At 38.6% G+C, this 18,742-nt stretch overlaps 2 protein-coding genes across 4 annotated transcripts in view; one reads left to right on the forward strand and one right to left on the reverse strand.

Annotated features, from left to right (window-relative positions):
- The window catches only part of TRIM37 (tripartite motif containing 37), a 141,506-nt gene extending 138,252 nt beyond the window's left edge, over positions 1-3,254 (forward strand). For all 3 annotated transcript variants that reach the window (XM_036754513.1, XM_036754514.1, XM_036754515.1), the window contains one exon: positions 556-3,254. In XM_036754513.1, the coding sequence (XP_036610408.1) occupies positions 556-638 (83 nt within the window). In that variant the 3' untranslated portion in view covers positions 639-3,254. The remainder of the gene's footprint in view (positions 1-555) is intronic.
- A 3,246-nt stretch (positions 3,255-6,500) lies between these two features.
- PPM1E (protein phosphatase, Mg2+/Mn2+ dependent 1E) overlaps positions 6,501-18,742 on the reverse strand; it is a 210,882-nt gene continuing 198,640 nt past the window's right edge. The window contains exon 7 of the mRNA XM_036755198.1: positions 6,501-12,003. Within this exon, the coding sequence (XP_036611093.1) occupies positions 10,934-12,003 (1,070 nt within the window). The 3' untranslated portion in view covers positions 6,501-10,933. The remainder of the gene's footprint in view (positions 12,004-18,742) is intronic.

Here is an 18,742-nt window from a genome sequence, read left to right on the forward strand (position 1 = left end):
GTTTCTACTTTGCGTAAGGCCCTGTAGCCCTCTATGCATGCTGCCATGCTGTCTTTCAAAACAACTCAGTTACTTTTAATATCTTTCCAATACCTTCATCTCCTTTTTAAGATTCGCTTTTTGTTTTTATGTTAGCCACATATTCCAGTTATCCTAGAAGTGTCTTTGTGGCACCCCCAACAAAAACAGCATTCTCAATGTGGGCTGACAATCATGTGATATGCAGATTTGATGTTCTCCTGAGTCAGGATGACTTTTAACTCTCATCATGTTTAGTAAATCTGAATCTCTTTACCTTTCTCCCAAGCTTCCCAGTGCCCACAGGACAGAAAAAATGGCAGGAGAATAAGCAGAATCCCAAGTTCCAATTTTCTCACTGTGCTTCTGGCTTCTTCCCTTGGGACTGCATGGAGCTCAGGTCACAAGTTCCCAAGGGTAGAGTCAGTCATCTAGTACATTTTGATCACTTTGACGTCACATATAGCCAACTTGAGTGTTTAGAAAAATGCATTTTCCTGTTTTAAAATTTCTTTATGCCTTTTACTTTTATCTTAGATACGCGTTCCAGTTTTCCTGAAGGTGATCAAATAGGCCCTGAAGACCTCAGTTTCACCACTAGCGAGAGCAGTGGAAGGTAATTGCCAAACCAAGGCCATTGGCTTTGAGTTAACATGACCCTGAAATTTGCAGTAGATGGTGGCTGAAGTTTCTCGTCAGAGCCAGGAATGATTGCATGTGACCTTGGTTTGCTGCCACTCTCTCCACCTGCAGTGCTATTCCTGAAACTGTGACAGAAGGTGGTGGATTGAGTGTACACTGGAGAGAAGAATCAGCATTGGAAGAGTTCTATGTGTAACCCAATAATAGAGTAGTTCTAGACATTAATAAATAATCTGCATTCACAAAAGGCAGTTTTTCTACAACTGAAAGGAGATAAATTGCCAGAAATTTACTTCTGTCTTCCTAACTTGTTTGGTGCATGCACTCTTTAACCTACTCAGTGTTGATACTGTCCCTTTGCTGTTCTCTTCGGTATCTGAGTTTAGATGACCACCTTCCTACTGGATTTAATCAGCAGTTTATTCATGCCTGTTGTTTAGTGACCAAGAAAAAACTACTTAAGAATAGATTTTGTACTGTAGGCTCTTTATGTGAATGAGTGTATTTAAATAACCCTAACCACCCTCTGACCGGGTACCTTGACTGATAGGAGTTAATTGATCTCATTTGAAAATGCAGGTGCCCTAATTTAGTTGCACAAAATGATTCCATCATGCAACTTTTTCCACAGGTCATTTTTAGTCTCTTGGAGAATTAGGCAAATTTGAGAAGAATCTACCTGCTGTTTTAAGTGTTGAGCTCTCGTCAGAATATTTAGGCAATTCAGTTTCTTTTGTTTCACATGTTTAGCAGATATTGAGGGAATCTCCCTGACTCTCATTCTTTTTATTAATTTAACTTAATTTAATTTTCTATAGATTTAAAGGTTCAAAACTCTTAGTGATTCACATGAAAGTTTCAAAACCTAGTGTAGAGTTTTCTTCCTTTTCTCATTTTTGGACCAATTTGGGGAGAAAGTAATTGCCAAATTTATCCTTGAGAAATGGCATTTGTATTTGAGCTGCTACATTGACTGTGAAAACTACATGGAAAATTAAGAGGCTACTGAAAAGGAAAAATAACTGTATATCAGTGTTTGAAGGGAAGACTTTTAATCTGCCCATGTTTTAGCTAATGAAAATTGCTTTTTTGTGTCTGATTTTTTGTGTTAAGTGTTACCATTCATGGTTCTTGTTCAAAACAGTTTGCACTTTTTGTTAATAAAATGATCTTGGGAAGATGTAGTGCTTATGGTTATTGAAGAAGTCGGAAGGCAGGTTCTGTTCTAGTCACCCAGATTAAAAACTTCTTCACTTTGTACTTGTTAGATAAGCACATAGGGAGGAGAGGAGTGTTTTCTAAGTCTCTGTGATGGAGCCACTTACCACAAGGATCTCCTTGAGCTAGGTAGACAGAGTCTAGACAATATAATCCTAAGGCCTGGAAGTTACTTATTGTTTTCTTCGCCCGAACTTAACTGTAGTTCTCATGTTCTTTTCATGGGGTTGTTTCGCAAAATATAAGGAGACTTTTTAATGCTTTTAGCTTAATTAGATTCAGAAGATTTTGCCTTCATTACATTTTGACATACAGGTATTCTTAATTTTACTGTCTTCACACATGTACACATAAGTAATTACATGTGCAGTCTATATGTATGTATGTCATGTCTGTAATAGATGACAAACTTTATATAACAGTTCTCCATCATCTTCCAAATCCAAACAAAACTCAAATGCAGTCCTTCCCAGAAAAGTACAGCTGACTAATAAATTAGTTGCCTGGGTCTCTCATAATTGGGCAAATTCTAATTTGATGTCTGTTTATTCTAGGACTGATTACTTAACCATGCAGTGTACAGTCATTTGATTTCTCATAATTGTAGAGGTAGCTGACACTTTATACTACTGTACAGTTAACATTCTTACATGCGTGTGTGGGGCGGAGGGAGTGGAGAGAGAGAGTTCTCATTTGTTCCTCACAATAGCCTTGTGAGGTAGAGTGTAGTGGTATTATTATCCCTATTTTTACAGAGGAAGATAACCAGAGTTTAGAGAGACTGATTAGCTTGCCTAAAATCAGTTAGCTAGTATAAATATGGTTGAGTCAGGATTCAAACCTAGGTCCTCTGATTCCAAGTGTGGTGTTCTTTCCACTCTCCCACAATTGCCACATGATTTACTTGTGTTGTTTGAAATTTTCCTGTTTGCTTTGTAATAATAGAGAAAACACTATTGGATTTGGAGTCAGCAAACCTTGGTTTGACTCTTGATTGTGCCACTAATTCTGTGGCCTTGGGCAGGTCACAACTGAGAGTTTCCAAACTTTGGATTCCATTGTCTCTAGAGTTGGGTTATAAAGTGTATATACGGTAGTTTATAAATCTTAACTTGTTAGAGAAATTTAGGTGGTTGTTATTGTTATACAACTGTGGGAAGAGGAAATGCTCTGAACTGGGGCAGATAAGATAGGAAGGGGCCCTAGTTTATCAAGTTAAATTCCCCAAACCTTTCATTGACAGCCCTTAACATTGTTTTCTTGGGCTGTTAATCAAAGCCCCATGTTCTTGTCTTGGTTCTGAATCCCTCTTTTACCATAAATGTGCAAATATTCATCAAACCCTGAAGTTTAATAAAGACAATAATCGATCAAAATGGCGTAATGGGTGCATTCTTAATTTGAATCTCAACTGCTTTCCTGCATTTCTTGTGATCCAAAAATTATTTCTTCTCTTCTCTGTCTCTCCCCCTCCCCCTCCCTCCTTCCTTCCCTCCCACTCTCTCTCTCTCTCCCCCCACCCTCCCTGTCATGTAAAAATCAAACTTCTGCCATTATTGGGAAGCTGTGTAGTTTAGTGGACTTGGGGTCAAGAGACCTAGGTTCAAATTCTGCCACAGATACTTACTAGCTTTGTTACCATGAACAAGTCACGGAATCTCCAAGAGCTTCTTAAATGAAGATGTAACTACTTGCAGTACCTGCTTTCCAAGATGGTTGTGAGGAAAATGCTTTGCAAACATTTAAGTACTTTACAAATGTAAACTGCTGGTGGTGGTCTTGTTCAAATGATTGTGATGAGACCCTTTGTAAGATGGTGGAAATTTGAGTTTAGTTTGTGAGGAAGACTTTGCCCTGGCTTGGACATTGAAGGTACTTCACAAAATACTTGTTGGATTAGATTCAGTGACTGTGTCCATAGAGAAATAAAAACACAGCTTTACCCCAAAGAAATGTATTTGTAGAGAACATTTATATGTTCTTCATGAGGATGTTATTTTTTTCACTTTCAGAATTAATTCATTTCATCAAAAGATTTATTTAGGCACTGAAGATGCAAAGAAGAAACATTTCAGAAACCAGCCCAGTTGTACTGTATTTTGAAACCTTACTGAAGGAAATTCTCCTTCTGTTAAACACATGTGAAGAGATGTATTTTCATATTTCAATAATAGCATTGTAATCAGCATCCTAACACAGAATTGCTCTATTACTTTGGCAGCAAAGGTTGGCACGTGCATTAGAAAGCACTTCCAAGTGACTGGGGTCCAGTGGCTTTTTATCTATTTGTTCAGAAACTGTGCTTACATTCTGATGGCAATCATTCTTGTGTTAGTTGAGCCTTGGACAAAATTCATTGTTTGGCAAATGAGCAAAAGTGAGGCAAAGAGGAAGCATGTTATGGGAGGTCACACACTACATTAGGAAAGCCTCTGGGATTCATTCTTCCTCCTGTGTCATAAAGTATGATAACCAGTGAAAATCTGCGTTTAGGTGAAGGGTTTGGGTTCTAGGAACTTTTTTGCCTTGACCTTTAAATTTAAGTATTTGCCATTTGATGGTGTTCGCAGTATTGGAAATGTCTTTATGTTCAATAAATTCTAATAAAAAAAAAGTTAACATACACAGACAGAAGTGGCGTCTATCTTATAAGTAACTAGAGCACTAGAGCATATTTTTTCATTCCTGATATTGCAATTCAAATGTATATATGTTATTATATCCTAGTAAATACTTTGGTACTATTTTATACAGATTTTTTTTACAGGTTTTATGTGTGTGTCATCCTTTTCATTTTTTATAGCAATATAACACTGTTCCGAGATACTCCACAGTCTGTTTATTCATTTAGAATTTAAGTGATTTCCTTTTTTTCATTATTATTTGTGTTTTAGTTATAAATATCTTTGAACATATAAGTTTTTAAAAACTGTTCTCTTTAAGATATTCATTTGTTGTCAATCATTGCATTACCGGGTCAAAGTATGTGAATGGCTTTCTAGGTCTTATTAATAATGTTTTATCAGATTACTTTCGAGAAAGATTGCAATGATCTGCATTGCCACCAGCAATGCGTGAGTGTACCTGGGCCCTACAATGTTCTCAGCAGAAAACAGTTATTTTTTAATCTTCTATATTTATAACCACAGTGGACCTGGAAAGGTAGACAGTTTCTACATTCCCAAAAGAACCGTAGACAATTGTTAGAAACATCAGTGTCACATTTTAAATGTTATATAGACATGGGCTTCCTATCACCTTGTGGTATTATTTTACCAACCGAAAGATAGTAGTGTTTCTCTTGAATGAAACAGAACCCCAGTTCTTCCATAATTTCATGATAAATGCAGAAGTTATACTCAAAGAACGTCCCACCTGTAGCTATGTGTCGTACACTGACTCAACCCAAGCATTCTCCATAAAGAGAGTAGCTTAGTTAACAGCTTTTAGGAGATGCTAGCTATCTGTTATTGTACCCAGTTTGGTTTACTTAGACATTGTGCATGTGCCACCTATACAAAAACAACGTGGGTCTTTTGGACCAAATAAATAGCCATTTTAAAGAGATTTTCCCAGAGGAGCTAAATAACTTAGAGCAGCAAAGCACCACTTTTCAAAATACTGTTTACATTCCATCTCCGATTCAACAGATGCTTTAATATCTAGCTCTTTCAAGACCTCATTTTGTTGGCTTCAAGCAATGCTGCTTAATTTTGTTAAGAACATGAGTTTTGGGGGAAAAATAAACAAGCAAACACGAGTTTTGTTAAGTTGTGACACTGTGATTTGAAACACTAGGAATTAAGCAGTTCAGGTGGTTAGAAAGATGGCAGAGGTAGCCTAAGTACCTGTATGAGACTCTGCTGAAAAGGCTCTAACTTAACCTTTTCTAACTATTTTACCTGCATCCTTCTCTGCTTATAGCTTGAATATGACCATGCCTTCTGTGCAGCCTCTCCCTCCTCCCAATTCTCCTGCACACATCTCTTTTCTACTCCCCTAAGAGCCTTCATATAAGCTTTTAACCATGACTTACTTGCCCTTTTCTTTGCATTTGTTCCTGTTGAAAAGAAGGTAGAATTGGGCTTATATCTGGTGAGTAGAAAAGAAAAACCCGAGCAGACGGCAACAGAGTTTGAAGGACAAAGTAGAAATCAGGTATCATTGTTCCTATTTGTCGACCCTAAGATAATACACCTCGTACATAATAAGGAGACAAACTAGTCATTGTCAGTGTCTAGTTCCCAGGGAAAATCTAAGCCTTATTCCAAGCTAGCCTTCGGCTTCTGATCTTGGAATGTAAACTTGAAACAGCACAATCCTAGCATTTTTAATGTGGAAATGAGCCAGCAGATTCTGTCATTTACCAGTCTTAGATGAGCTGTTTACACTGATAGTTGTTTTGGATATTTCTGACCATAGTGACTAGTGAACATCATCTCTGTCTTGACAATGGAAAGGCTATCTTTTTGACTACAGCTGTAATCAGTGGTTAAGTGCAGTTTTGCCTCTGCCCTGTATGTGACCATTCCTTAACTCAGAACATTTTTGTGTTAGAGATATCTTAGTGTTCTCAGCAGTAGGAACTGAACTTTCCTTGGAATAAAAACACAAGGGAGAAGTTATTTTAAATCGCTGTGTTTTATTAAGATACTGGCAAAATTTCAACATAGTCCTTACTGAATGAACAGCTTTAATAAATAAAATATGAATGACTTAATACATGATTACAACTGAACTCACAAGTGAGCCGTAGAGCAAGTTTGCAAATTGAAAAGTTAAACTTCTTAAGAAAATCATTTGCTTCAACTGATTAACTCCACAGAGAATTCATTGCAGAGAAATGTCATGAACAAGAGAACACAGCGTGTCTGTCACCAAAGAGCACCCAGTGTAAGAGTTGACAATAACACATCTGTGGATATCTAACACAAAACGTCAAAAGTTTTATGATGAGGATTTCTTTTTCAAGGACGACAGCTGTGTCAACCAGGGTTCCCTATCCTGTTTCCTATCTTCTAATTAGTAAGTAAGGTAAATAGTCTTACAAATGGAAGCTAAATGCAGCTATAGGAAAACATGGAAATAGCGCCTGGTCCCTTGGAAGCTAACATTTCCTCTTCCCTGGATAATCAGTTGCATTGCTGGGCAGCTCTAGGATTGTGTTGTTTTGCTACTAGCTCTGAAAAAGAATGTTAACTTTTACACAAGTCAAAGAACAAAAGGTGTGTGTTTATCCTTCCAACAAGTTATAGGTTTATAGGCACACAAGGGGAGAAAACTACTTTTCTTCCTGGTGCAGTTAGGATCCAAAGAAAGATTTCCCTAAATTATAGGTACAAACAAAGCTGTAGTATCCCCTTTCTTGGCCTTGCCTAGGTGAGTGCTGAATGAATGAACAAATTGGGTTAAAGACAACTGGTAATTTCAGTCAGTCTTCCTCATGGAGCTTCAGCAAACCTTTGCTGGGGAGGAAGTATGTGAACCACAGCAGTTATCTCTGTTAACACTGAACTTCTCTGCATCATGTTTATCTTACTGACACACAGTGTTCCAACAATGGAGTGGAAGCTTATGAAAATGCAGTGTTGACAATACACCACTAGAAATGTGGTCAAAGTTAAACTCAGCTTTGACATTGTCCTTGGAAAAGGTCTGTTGCATTTCAGGATGCCCTGGCTAACTGAATCAGTATTGATCAATGGCAGTTAATAACTTTTTTGTTTCGTTACTTTCAAGGACAATGGATGGCACTTCTAGGTAAAGAAAAGATATTTACACGTGTGAGTTTCCACCCACCTTTTTAGTGCAAATCTAAATGGGAATAACAGCACCAGGGTTTGGGGCTGTAATGTTACCAAACTTTAGATATTCCTCAAAACTGCGCATCTAAAATTCAAAACGAAACCATTAAATTGGGGATTGAATCCCTTTGAAACTCACAGTGAAGAGCTTATAAGGAGTTTTCAGTAACTTCAGGCTAGGGGCCTGGAGTCTGTTTCCCAAACAAACATAGTTTTTATTAAAAAAAAAAACAAACCCAAACTCTTTTTTAAACTACCTTGTATTCTTTATAAAGCCTGTTTGGCCAGTAAACTGAAACTGATGCAAACTATGTTAAATTGCAAAAGGGATACTGCAGCTCTTTAAGGATTGGTTGTACAAATTTCACCACCACCAAAATTACATGATGAGTAAAAATACAAAACGCATAATTCACAGACTAAACTTGAGCATTAACGGTTAATAAATATATTCTATAGATGCTTTTATATCTGTCTAGTATTTTTACACTGTCACCAAATACACTGTCATTAACTACGTGATACAAAAACGTTTAGATACCATTAGAGGGGTTCTTATTGCTTACGTCAGCAAGCAGCAAATAAGGGCACAGGAGTGTGAACTGAAGAGAACTACTTTCTATCACCAGTGGCATGAAGATAAAACACTGCATCTCACAAAGCACTGCTTTTTGTCTAGTGTGTAGAATCAAGAGCAGCATAAATCAGACCAATAACCACTACTTTAATATGTATTATAGAATTTTAAAGGACTTACCTTACAAATGGTTCCTAACTACTCTATAAATATGCATGTGGTGAAAATATGAACACTTGCTATTTTTTACAATATTGGTTTATACCTTGATCACACTGGAACTACTGTTGATTTAATTTCTAAAGGGTTAGATAGTTATATGAAAAATGTTTACTTAGACCTAGAAAACCAGACCCTTAGCAGATGTGAGTACTCATTCCAGTGCCAAGTCAATTCTTTCTGCACACTAGGAAGAAGTTCTATCATGTGTTCCTCCCTGCCCCCCCTCAACCCAATAAGCTTAACCTAGTTACTTTCATCAAAGATGGACTTCTCATCATTTTAGTACTCTTAATTAAAGGGATTAGAATATTAAATTTAGAGACCTTCAGACTACCTACTTCAAGCTTATCATCCAGATTGAGAAGAGAATACAAAGGGTAAAGAAAACCCCACTGCTGCCTCTGGCTTCTTAAGTTTCCTCAAACAGTTTGATTTGAAACAGCAAGTATACCCAATAGGATGTTAACAACGACATCTGAGGCTTCAAAATTCAACAAATCGGAGGTCTTCTGATGTCTTAACACGTGAACTTGTACCCTGAAGAATGATTAAAAGACTCCTGTGCTGCACTCAGAAACCTATTTACTCATTGTTTTCCAATCTTACTGTCTTTCATAGATCTAATAGGAAGAAGGAATAAATCCAAAATCAGTAGGATACAAGCCTTATTTATACTTAAGAATCCAAATATTTAGAAAATAAAATCTGTACATTTAATGACATGCTCATGTTAATCCACTCATAGCTTCACTGGTACTGTTAAAATGCTAGAGTCAACTTTTTCTGTATTATCCATGGTATATATTTAAATTTGTACCTTCCATTATATATGCTCAGGAAATATAAATGTAAACTAATTTTAATATGGAAACACATAATTAGGAAGGCAAAATTTGCAACTACCACCATTTCAGTAGCCCACAGAAATGATTTCTAGAATCCCTACAACTTGGTCACCACTATTAATTCTTCTGATGATTAGTGATTAAGCAGCAAGAGCTAACTACATAGCAATAAGCACTGGGTCTTTAGATGTGAGTGCCTATACCCTTGTTGGGTAAACATAATTTCTATATTTGATTCATTACTATTTCCTTTAATGATCCTGAGGTTATTATACCAACTTGTAAATATATAAATCCACTAATAACTAGGGCCTTAAAAAAAAAAAAAACAACTTGAATCATTTCAAGACTGATGTTAACAGACTGAGAAATCTCCAGTCTTCACCTCTGCATGGTAGCAGAGTTCTCACTGAATTTGTAGCCATGCAGTTCCTATCTAATCATTCTCCCCCGTCATTGCTCAGCATCAGGCTCATTTTAAGCTGTTCTCAGTCTGTCACCAGATAGCTAAAGAAAAAGTTCCTAATGCTTCAGCTTCTTGGGTGTGTGTGTGGGGTACATGCTTTGTCATTCTCTTAACACTATATTTTATGGGAACAAATGCCTTTGCTATCTATAAACTGAAACATTTGAATAAGAAGCATAGATTATTAGATTGGGAAAACATATTTTGAATATTTAAGCTTGCTTGTCAATTTAGCACTAATTGGCGTATTTTTACCTTGGTAATATCTTGATAAAACTGATTGTTTTTGACTCCTGAGATGAAGGTCCAATGAAAAAGGAGTTTGTTAACATCACAGATTAAAATCGGTTGACAAAGTAATCTTAAAATCTCCCAAAAAAAAAGCACCAAAAAAGATTCTGAAAAAGCCCTACAAGAAAAAGATTTTTTAAACTAGAGGAAAGTTTTTATGTTTAGCTTTTATGCCTGACTGTACTTCAATCTGAGTCCGAGAAGGGGAGACTTTACATTAGACTCCCTCTTCCTGTGTGCCCCATTAAAATCCATATGGCTTTTAATCTTTTACCTACAGAGTGGATATTTTCCTAAAGTTCTTTCCCTGGGAAGCTATTAATAAAAAAAATAAAACCCAGAAATGAACCCAGGCTTTGGGGAACATTTTCTGTGCTAAATTTGACAGTTCTAAACTAGGTTCTCTTTATATATAAAAAAAATGTGTGTGTATGTATATGTGTGTGTGTATGCAGACACACACACATATACACACACATATATATTGCTCCATAGACATTTTAGCCAGATCAAAACTGTTTCCTGACTGCAGCTAATCAAATGAACCAACTAAGCCAGCTTCCACTAGTGACACAAGGAGGTGTGTGTGTGTGTGTGTGTGTGTTAGAAGTGTGGGTGCACACATGGATCATAGTGTAGTTTAGGGAGTAGAATCACTAGTATTTAAGATTGAAACACTTTTCAAAATTTCCTAGAGATTATTTACACACAAGAATTGAGCCTTTCATGAAATGGTAATATGGTAACATTTCATGTTTCTGAAACGCCCATCTTGTTTTCTATACTGATGATATTGTTTTATTGGGGAAGGTGGGGGGGGAGGTATCTAACATACTTTAAAGAAGAGTTGTTATATTTTACTGCTCCAGGGAATGTCTGCATATGGTATACAATGACTGTTTCTAAGCATCCCCATCAGAATCTCACTGGACTTTTTGCAAGCATTTTGTCTCCATGGCAGAGAACTTCTTACCAACCTCTTATTTCTATTCCCACTTCGAATAAGTGAAGACAGGCTGGTTGTGCCTGCTTTGTGGGAAGCCTCGTGAGCAAAGAGAAACATATGAAACTTTGGTTTGAGCCTGAATCCATGCCGTCTCTTTGCATAATAGTGGCGTAAATGAGAGAAACTAGAAACTTTCTTTCCCGGGGGTTCATTTTCCTGTTCATTTTCCAACCCAGAAAAGACTGGAGACAAACTCTGCATTCTGTATATATGCTGCCCTGTGGAACCCAAATTAAGATAAGCAGGGTATTCTCCAGCATCGTGCTGTTCATGCACTGAAGACCGGACTGATTCTTTCTCCATTATTATATCATTAACAAGATTTGCTTTCTTTGGTACTGTAAGACCAAACATTTCAACTGGTGACCAAAATTTGGCACTCTGAGGTTTCCTTGCTTCTATTTTTGTGAGATCTAGGTAGCCTGCATCTTCAAGCACATTGATTTGGGACCCTGTGCTCAGGCTAGTTCTATCAGTGAATGAGTCCACTCGCCCATCATAGCCTAGATCTGCAGGTGCTGAGCACTGGTGCTGAGGCCAGGGGCGTTTGCTTTCTCCATGATTTTCCTTATCATCCCCGCCATCTTCTTGACCTCCTTGAAAAGAGTTCTCTGTCCAGTCTGATTCCTCACTAACATTTATAGTTTTGTTCATATCCCTTAGGAATACCACAATGACAGTGATATTGTCACTTGACCCAGCATCACGAGCTGATGCTACCAATTTGTGGGCAACCATGCTGCTGTCTCCATTATTTTCCTTCAGGTGGTCGGCCACAACCTTCACTGCCTCATCGGGGTTCACGGTATCATAGAAGCCATCACAAGCTAAAATGAGGTAGTCTTCAGACCCATCCAAAACAGTGGAGGCAGAGTCTGCATCCCCACAGATGTATGGCTTATGCTCAGCATCTCCTGTAGGAATTAAAAGCAGATATGGAGGGGTAAGGTTTTGGTTTGGTCTGATGTAGCAACAGAGTGTTACTTGGGCCACACTAAAAGACTATAGTATTATGATAATATGGACTTAATGAGATTTATAAAACACCCTCAAAGTATTTTATTACATTGATCTATAAAGCAGATGCTTGTCACCACCTATATACCACAACACACAGACCATTCTGGCGGCATGCTTCCTTTCAGTTTAGACTTTAAGCCGTAGGCCATTGCTAATGATTTTGGGCCACACTGAGCATGACAACAAATGGCATCAAAAATAAGGCACTGGGGGGTGGTAACATTTGGACTAGTTTTCTGTTCTACAGATGAAATGCTAACAGTTATTGAATTTTAGAACTGGAAGGGACTTTAATTCCCTAATTTTATAGGTCGAGAAACTGACCCAGGGCGTTTAAGGTACTTATTTAACTGCCTAAGTGATATGTCTGACCATGGCAGCCCTCTCTATCTTCCCATCCCCAATTCTAGTGGTTATTATGTCCAGGATCAATATCAAATACTTTGTTTGGCACTTAAAACTTCACAACTTGACCTCTTCCTGATTTTTATGCTATATACGCTATAACCCAGCCATACTGGCTAACTTGCTCTTTCTTGTCATCTCTTATCTCCCCTCCCCTTCCACAATCCTTTACATTGGGCTGTCTCTCCCAGGCCTAGAATGATCTCTCTCCTAGTATCCATCTCTTGGAATTCTTGACTTCATTCAAGACCCAGCTCCACCACCAGCTTCTGTCTCCCAGTTGCCCCAGCTGCAAATGCCTTCCCCCTTTAAGATTGCCTTCCATCTGTTCTGTAGGTGTGCATACATAGATGCATAGCTAGCTTCCTTAGGTGGAATGAATTCCTGAAGTGAATCCCTTGAAAAGTTTGCATGTATTTGAAGTTGGCCTGTTTGAAATTACAATTATTTATAATATGATAATTAGTTCCAGCCCATGGAAATATTCAGTGTGAATTTCACACTGATTGGGACTTAATTGTCCCTGTTTATTTATATGTTGTCTCCCCCGTTAGAATGTGGTAAGTTCCTTTCACATAAATAAGTGCTTAATAAATGCTCATGGAATGAATGACTTAAGATTTTACAAGTTGGTGGTGGAATTGGAATTAGAACCCAGCTCCCACAGTCCCAGAGCAAAGCTCTTTCCACATAATTTTGAAGACTTGAGAGTACCATAAGATAGAGGAAGGCAAAACATGACTCTTCCTCACAAGAGCCTTAATGTGAGTGGTAGGTCACATCATGACCTCCATTCATCTAATTTCATAGAATCTGAGAGGTATGCTATATGTAGGAATCCCTTCAGACATCCATCCCTGCCATCTTACCTTCACTTAAACATTCCCAGTGGCAAGGAACTCATCCTGTTGCATCGTTGGACAGCTTAAATTCTTAAGTTCTTAATTATACCATGCCAAATTCTGCTTCTTCATCATTTCCACCAACATTTCTCATAGTTCTTCTTTCTGAAGCCACATAGAACAAGTCTGTTCCCTAATCCAAAGTTAGCTATTGATTTGAATCTAACTGTTAGTGTGCCTAGGTTGTCGTCGTCCCCCGACAAGGTTAGAGGTGAGTTATTTCTGCTGTCCTCATATGGCATGTTTTCAAACCCCATAATGATTCTGGCCACCACAGACATTGTCTAGTTTGCCAGGGTCTTTTTTCATAATCTCGAAATTGGACGAGGTCTCAGAGGCCATCTAATTCAACTTAGTCCTGATTGAAAACTCCTTCAATAACACTCCTAACACATGGTCCACCTCTTAACGTGAAGCCTAAATCTGCCTCTGTACAACTTCTATCCACTGTATGTACCTCTGCCTTTTATAGAGTCAAGAAAACAAGTCTATTCCCTCTTCCATGTGACAGCCCATGAAACACTTTTAACTATCGTTCCCCTTTTCTTCGGGCTAAACATCTCTATTCTCTTTGGCCAATCGTTGTATGACCTGATCTCAAGGCTTTTCACCACCCTTGTCACTCTCCAGGTTTTTTTTTTAATTTAATATATTTAGTTTTCAGCATTGATTTTCACAAGAGTTTGAATCACAAGTTTTCTCCCCATTTCTACCCTCCCCCCCACTCCAAGATGGCTTATATTCTGGTTGCCCTGTTCCCCAGTCAGCCCTCCCCTCTATCACCCCACTCCCCTCCCATCCCCTTTTCCCTTCCTTTCTTGTACATTGCCTGTGTATCTTATTTTCTAGTTGCATGCAAAAACTTATTTTTTTTTTGTTTTTGAACATCTGTTTTTAAAACTTTGAGTTCCAAATTCTCTCCCCTCTTCCCTTCCCACCCACCCTCCCTGAGAAGTCAAGCAATTCAACATAGGCCACATGCGTTATCATTATGTATAACCCTTCCACAATACTCATGTTGTGAAAGACTCATTATATTTTGCTCCTTCCTAACCTATCCCCCTTTATTGAATTTTCTCCCTTGACGCTGTCCCCTTTCGAAAGTGTTTGTTTTTCATTACTTCCACCGCCATCTGCCCTCCCTTCTATCATCCCCCCCTTTTTTTAATCTTCTTCATCCTTTTTTCCTGTGGGGTAAGATACCGAATTGAGTATGTATGGTATTCCCTCCTCAGGTCAAATCTGATGAGAGCAAGATTCACTCATTCCCCCTCACGGCTTTTTCTTGCCACTTTCATGTGAGATAATTTACCCCATTCTATCTCTCCCTATCTCCCTCTCTCAATATATTCCTCTCTCATCCCTCAATTTGATTTTATTTCTTTTAGATATCTTCCCTTCATCTTCAACTCACCCTGTGCCTGCTCTCTCTCTCTCTCTCTCTCTCTCTCTATATATATATATATATATATATATGTATATATATATATACACACACACACACACACACACATATATATACATACATACACACTCACATATACATATGTATACATAAACATATATATGTATATATATGCATATTCCCTTCAGCTACCCTAATACTGAGGTCTCATGAATCATACACATCATCTTTCCATGTAGGAATGTAAACAAAACAGTTCAACTTTAGTAAGTCCCTTGCAATTTCTTTTTCTTGATAACCTTTTCATGCTTCTCTTGATTCTTGTGTTTGAAAGTCAAATTTTCTATTCAGCTCTGGTCTTTTCACTGAGAAAGCTTGAAAGTCCTCTATTTTATTGAAAATCCATATTTTGCCTTGGAGCATGATACTCAGTTTTACTGGGTGATTCTTGTTTTTAATGCTAGCTCCATTGACCTCCAGAATATCATATTCCAAGCCCTTCGATCTCTTAATGTAGAAGCTGCTAGATCTTGGGTTATTCTGATTGTGTTTCCACAATACTCCAATTGTTTCTTTCTGGCTGCTTGCAGTATTTTCTCCTTGATCTGGGAGCTCTGGAATTTGGCAACAATATTCCTAGGAGACTTCTTTTGGGGATCTTCTTCAGGAGGCGATCGATGGATTCTTTCAATTTCTATTTTGCCCTGTGGCTCTAGAATATCAGGGCAGTTCTCCTTGATAATTTCTTGAAAGATGATATCTAGGCTCTTTTTTTGATCATGGCTTTCAGGTAGTCTAATAATTTTTTAAATTCTCTCTCCTGGATCTATTTTCCAGGTCAGTGGTTTTTCCAATGAGATATTTTACATTGTCTTCCATTTTTTCATTCCTTTGGTTCTGTTTTATAATATCTTGATTTCTCATAAAGTCACTAGCTTCTACTTGCTGCAATCTAATTTTTAAGGTAGTATTTTCTTCAGTGGTCTTTTGGACCTCCTTTTCCATTTGGCTAATTCTGCCTTTCAAGGCATTCTTATCCTCATTGGCTTTTTGGAGCTCTTTTGCCATTTGAGTTAGTCTAATTTTTAAGGTGTTGTTTTCTTCAGTGTATTTTTCAGTATTTTTTTGGGTCTCCTTTAGCAAGTCATCGACTTGTTTTTCATGGTTTTCTCACATCCTTCTCATTTCTCTTCACAATTTTTCCTCTACTTCTCTAACGTGCTTTTCCAAATCCTTTTTGAGCTCTTCCATGGCCTGAGACCAGTTCATGTTTTTCTTGGAGGCTTTTGTTGTAAGCTCTTTGACTCTGTTGACTTCTTCTGGCTGTATGTTTTCATCTTCTTTGTCACCAATGTAAGATTCCAAAGTCTGAGACTGAATCTGGGTGCGTTTTCGCTACCTGGCCATGTTTCCAGCCAACTAACTTGACCCTTGAGTTTTTCAGTGGGGTATGACTGCTTATAGAGTTATGAGAACCATGTTCCAAGCTTGGGGGGATGCGCCAGCTCTGCCACACCAACACTCCTCCTTCCCCAAAAACCCCCAACCCGGACTGGACTGAGATCTTCAGCAGGCTCTTCACTCCTGCTCTGATCCACCACTTAATTCCTCCCACCAGGTGGGCCTGGGGCCAGAAGCAACTGCAGCTGTAGTTCTGTAGCTGCCCCCCACCCCCACATCAGGGCGGCGACTGAACCACAAACTCTATCCCCCTGTCCCCAGCAGCTTTTCCCACTATCCTTCTCTGTTTTCTTTGGTGTTTGTGGGTTGAGAAGTCTGGTAACTCCTGCAGCTCACTGATTCAGGACGCTAGGGCCCGCTCTGCCTGGCTACTGGTCTGGTTGGTCCGCACGGCCCACGCTGCGCTCCGCTCCGCTACACTCCCAGCTCTACGCGCGATAGACCTCACCCAGAGACCATCCAGGCTGTCCTGGGCTGGAGCCCTGCTTCCCTCTGCTATTTTGTGGGTTCTGCAGTTCTAGAATTGGTTCAGAGCCATTTTTTTTTGGAGGGACTTGGCAGGGAGCTCACGCTAGTCCCTGCTTTCCAGGTACCATCTTCCACTCTCCAGGTTTTGATGGTTATTCTAGAACCTAACATCATGCAGTCACAGTAATGCTGGACAATATTACGTTCCTCATTCAGGACTGTGCTTTCCAGTGCAGCCAGAGATCACATCACCTTCTTTGATTTCCATACTGCATTAATGATTCACTTTGAGCTCACAATCCACTGAAACCTCCAGATATTATATAAACTTTTAATTACCTGTGCCTTCTAATCTAGAAGTGATTTTTTTTTCTTAAAGCATAGCACCCAGAACTGAACACAGTACTCCCAGTGGGCACTATAACTTATCACGGTAGAGTAAAACATGACTGTTGCCTCCTTGGCCCTAGACACTATATAACTCTTACTGAGGCCTAAAATCCCCATAACATTTTCAGCAGTCACTTTACACTGCTAATTCATAATAAATTTGCAGCCTAGTAAAAGCCCTAAGAATTTTTTTTTCAAATGAATCACCGTTAAACTGCCGCCTCTATCTTTTTACACTCATTTCCTTTAATATAATAAGTTGCAAGATTTTATGTCCATCCCTATTAAAACTCATCTTGTTAGATCAGACTCATTGTTCTACCCTATCAAGATATTTTTTGGATCTCAAGCCTGTTATCTGTTGTCTTAACTAGTCTTTGAATCATTCATAAATTTAATGATGCTCTTCTGTCTACATAGAAATCATTGGTTTGCTTCTTTTCCATTATTAATTTGATTGTTCCCTGAGGCTTTTTCCTCCTCTAATTCCCTCAGATAGTTTATTGATCCATTCGTGGTCTTAGTCACCCCCTGTGTTGTGTCCATGACCGCCAAATTTGTTTTCAGCCTTAATTTCTCAGACCTTTACAGTTTTGCGATTGTGTATTGCAAGAAACATGTCTACCTGGCTATTTTAACACTTAAAATTCATGACATCTAGCATAACGTGCTTTATGTACCACAGGTGCCCAATAAATATTTGTCAAATGACTAGAATCCTCATAGGTACTACTAAAGTGGAAAGAACTTTAGTCTGACCCCATGATTTCACTATACCATGCTATCATGTAATAAAACCAAGGTCATTTCAATCATTACCGCACACATTCTTACTCCCCCAACCCCCTCTGAATTCTTTACCATTATCATCACTACTAGTCATACCCTCACATACCCTCAGCTGTTGGATACTTTAGTCGCTTACATTTTCTTTACCTTGAAGCCACAGCCACATCCTGTTTCTTCTGCCCTAATATTTCCCAAAATCAGCCCCTTTGATTTATTCCTAGCCAGATGCCCTTGCTGTGGCACAGTGGACTGAATACTGGGCCTGGAGTCAGAAAGACTTGAGTTCAAATTTGCCCTCAAGATGCTTACTAGCTGTGTGACCCTGGGCAAGTCATTTATCTTAGTTTCCTCATGGAGATAATGATGGTACCTACCTTGCAGTGCTGTTGTGAGGATCAGGTAAGTTTGGCACATGGTCAGTAAGTGCTATATACATCTTAGCTGGTATAGTTATTATCATTATTACTCTGGCCTCTCCTTCCAATTAGTACTGCTACATCCAGCTGCCAGAATCCTCTTCCTCAATGTTGTGAAGCTACTACTTCACTTTTCACAAGTCTATGGTAGCTCCTAGCTGTCTCTCTACTCTCATTAAAACTCCCAATCATGGCCCAATTCATCAGCCCCTGCCACACCTGACTATATTATTATCATCATTATCATTTGCTGAACTCCAGCTCTAAAAATACATGTGATCTGACTCACACTGTTCCCAAATTCTCATTTAATGTTTCAGTTAAAGGGTTACTGCAACTGTTACTTTGGAATGAGGCATGAAAAGATCTGTGCCCGGCAAACCCTGCCAAGAGTCTG

This window comes from Trichosurus vulpecula, chromosome 4 (genome assembly GCF_011100635.1).
Source record: "Trichosurus vulpecula isolate mTriVul1 chromosome 4, mTriVul1.pri, whole genome shotgun sequence".
Lineage (NCBI taxonomy): Eukaryota > Metazoa > Chordata > Mammalia > Diprotodontia > Phalangeridae > Trichosurus > Trichosurus vulpecula.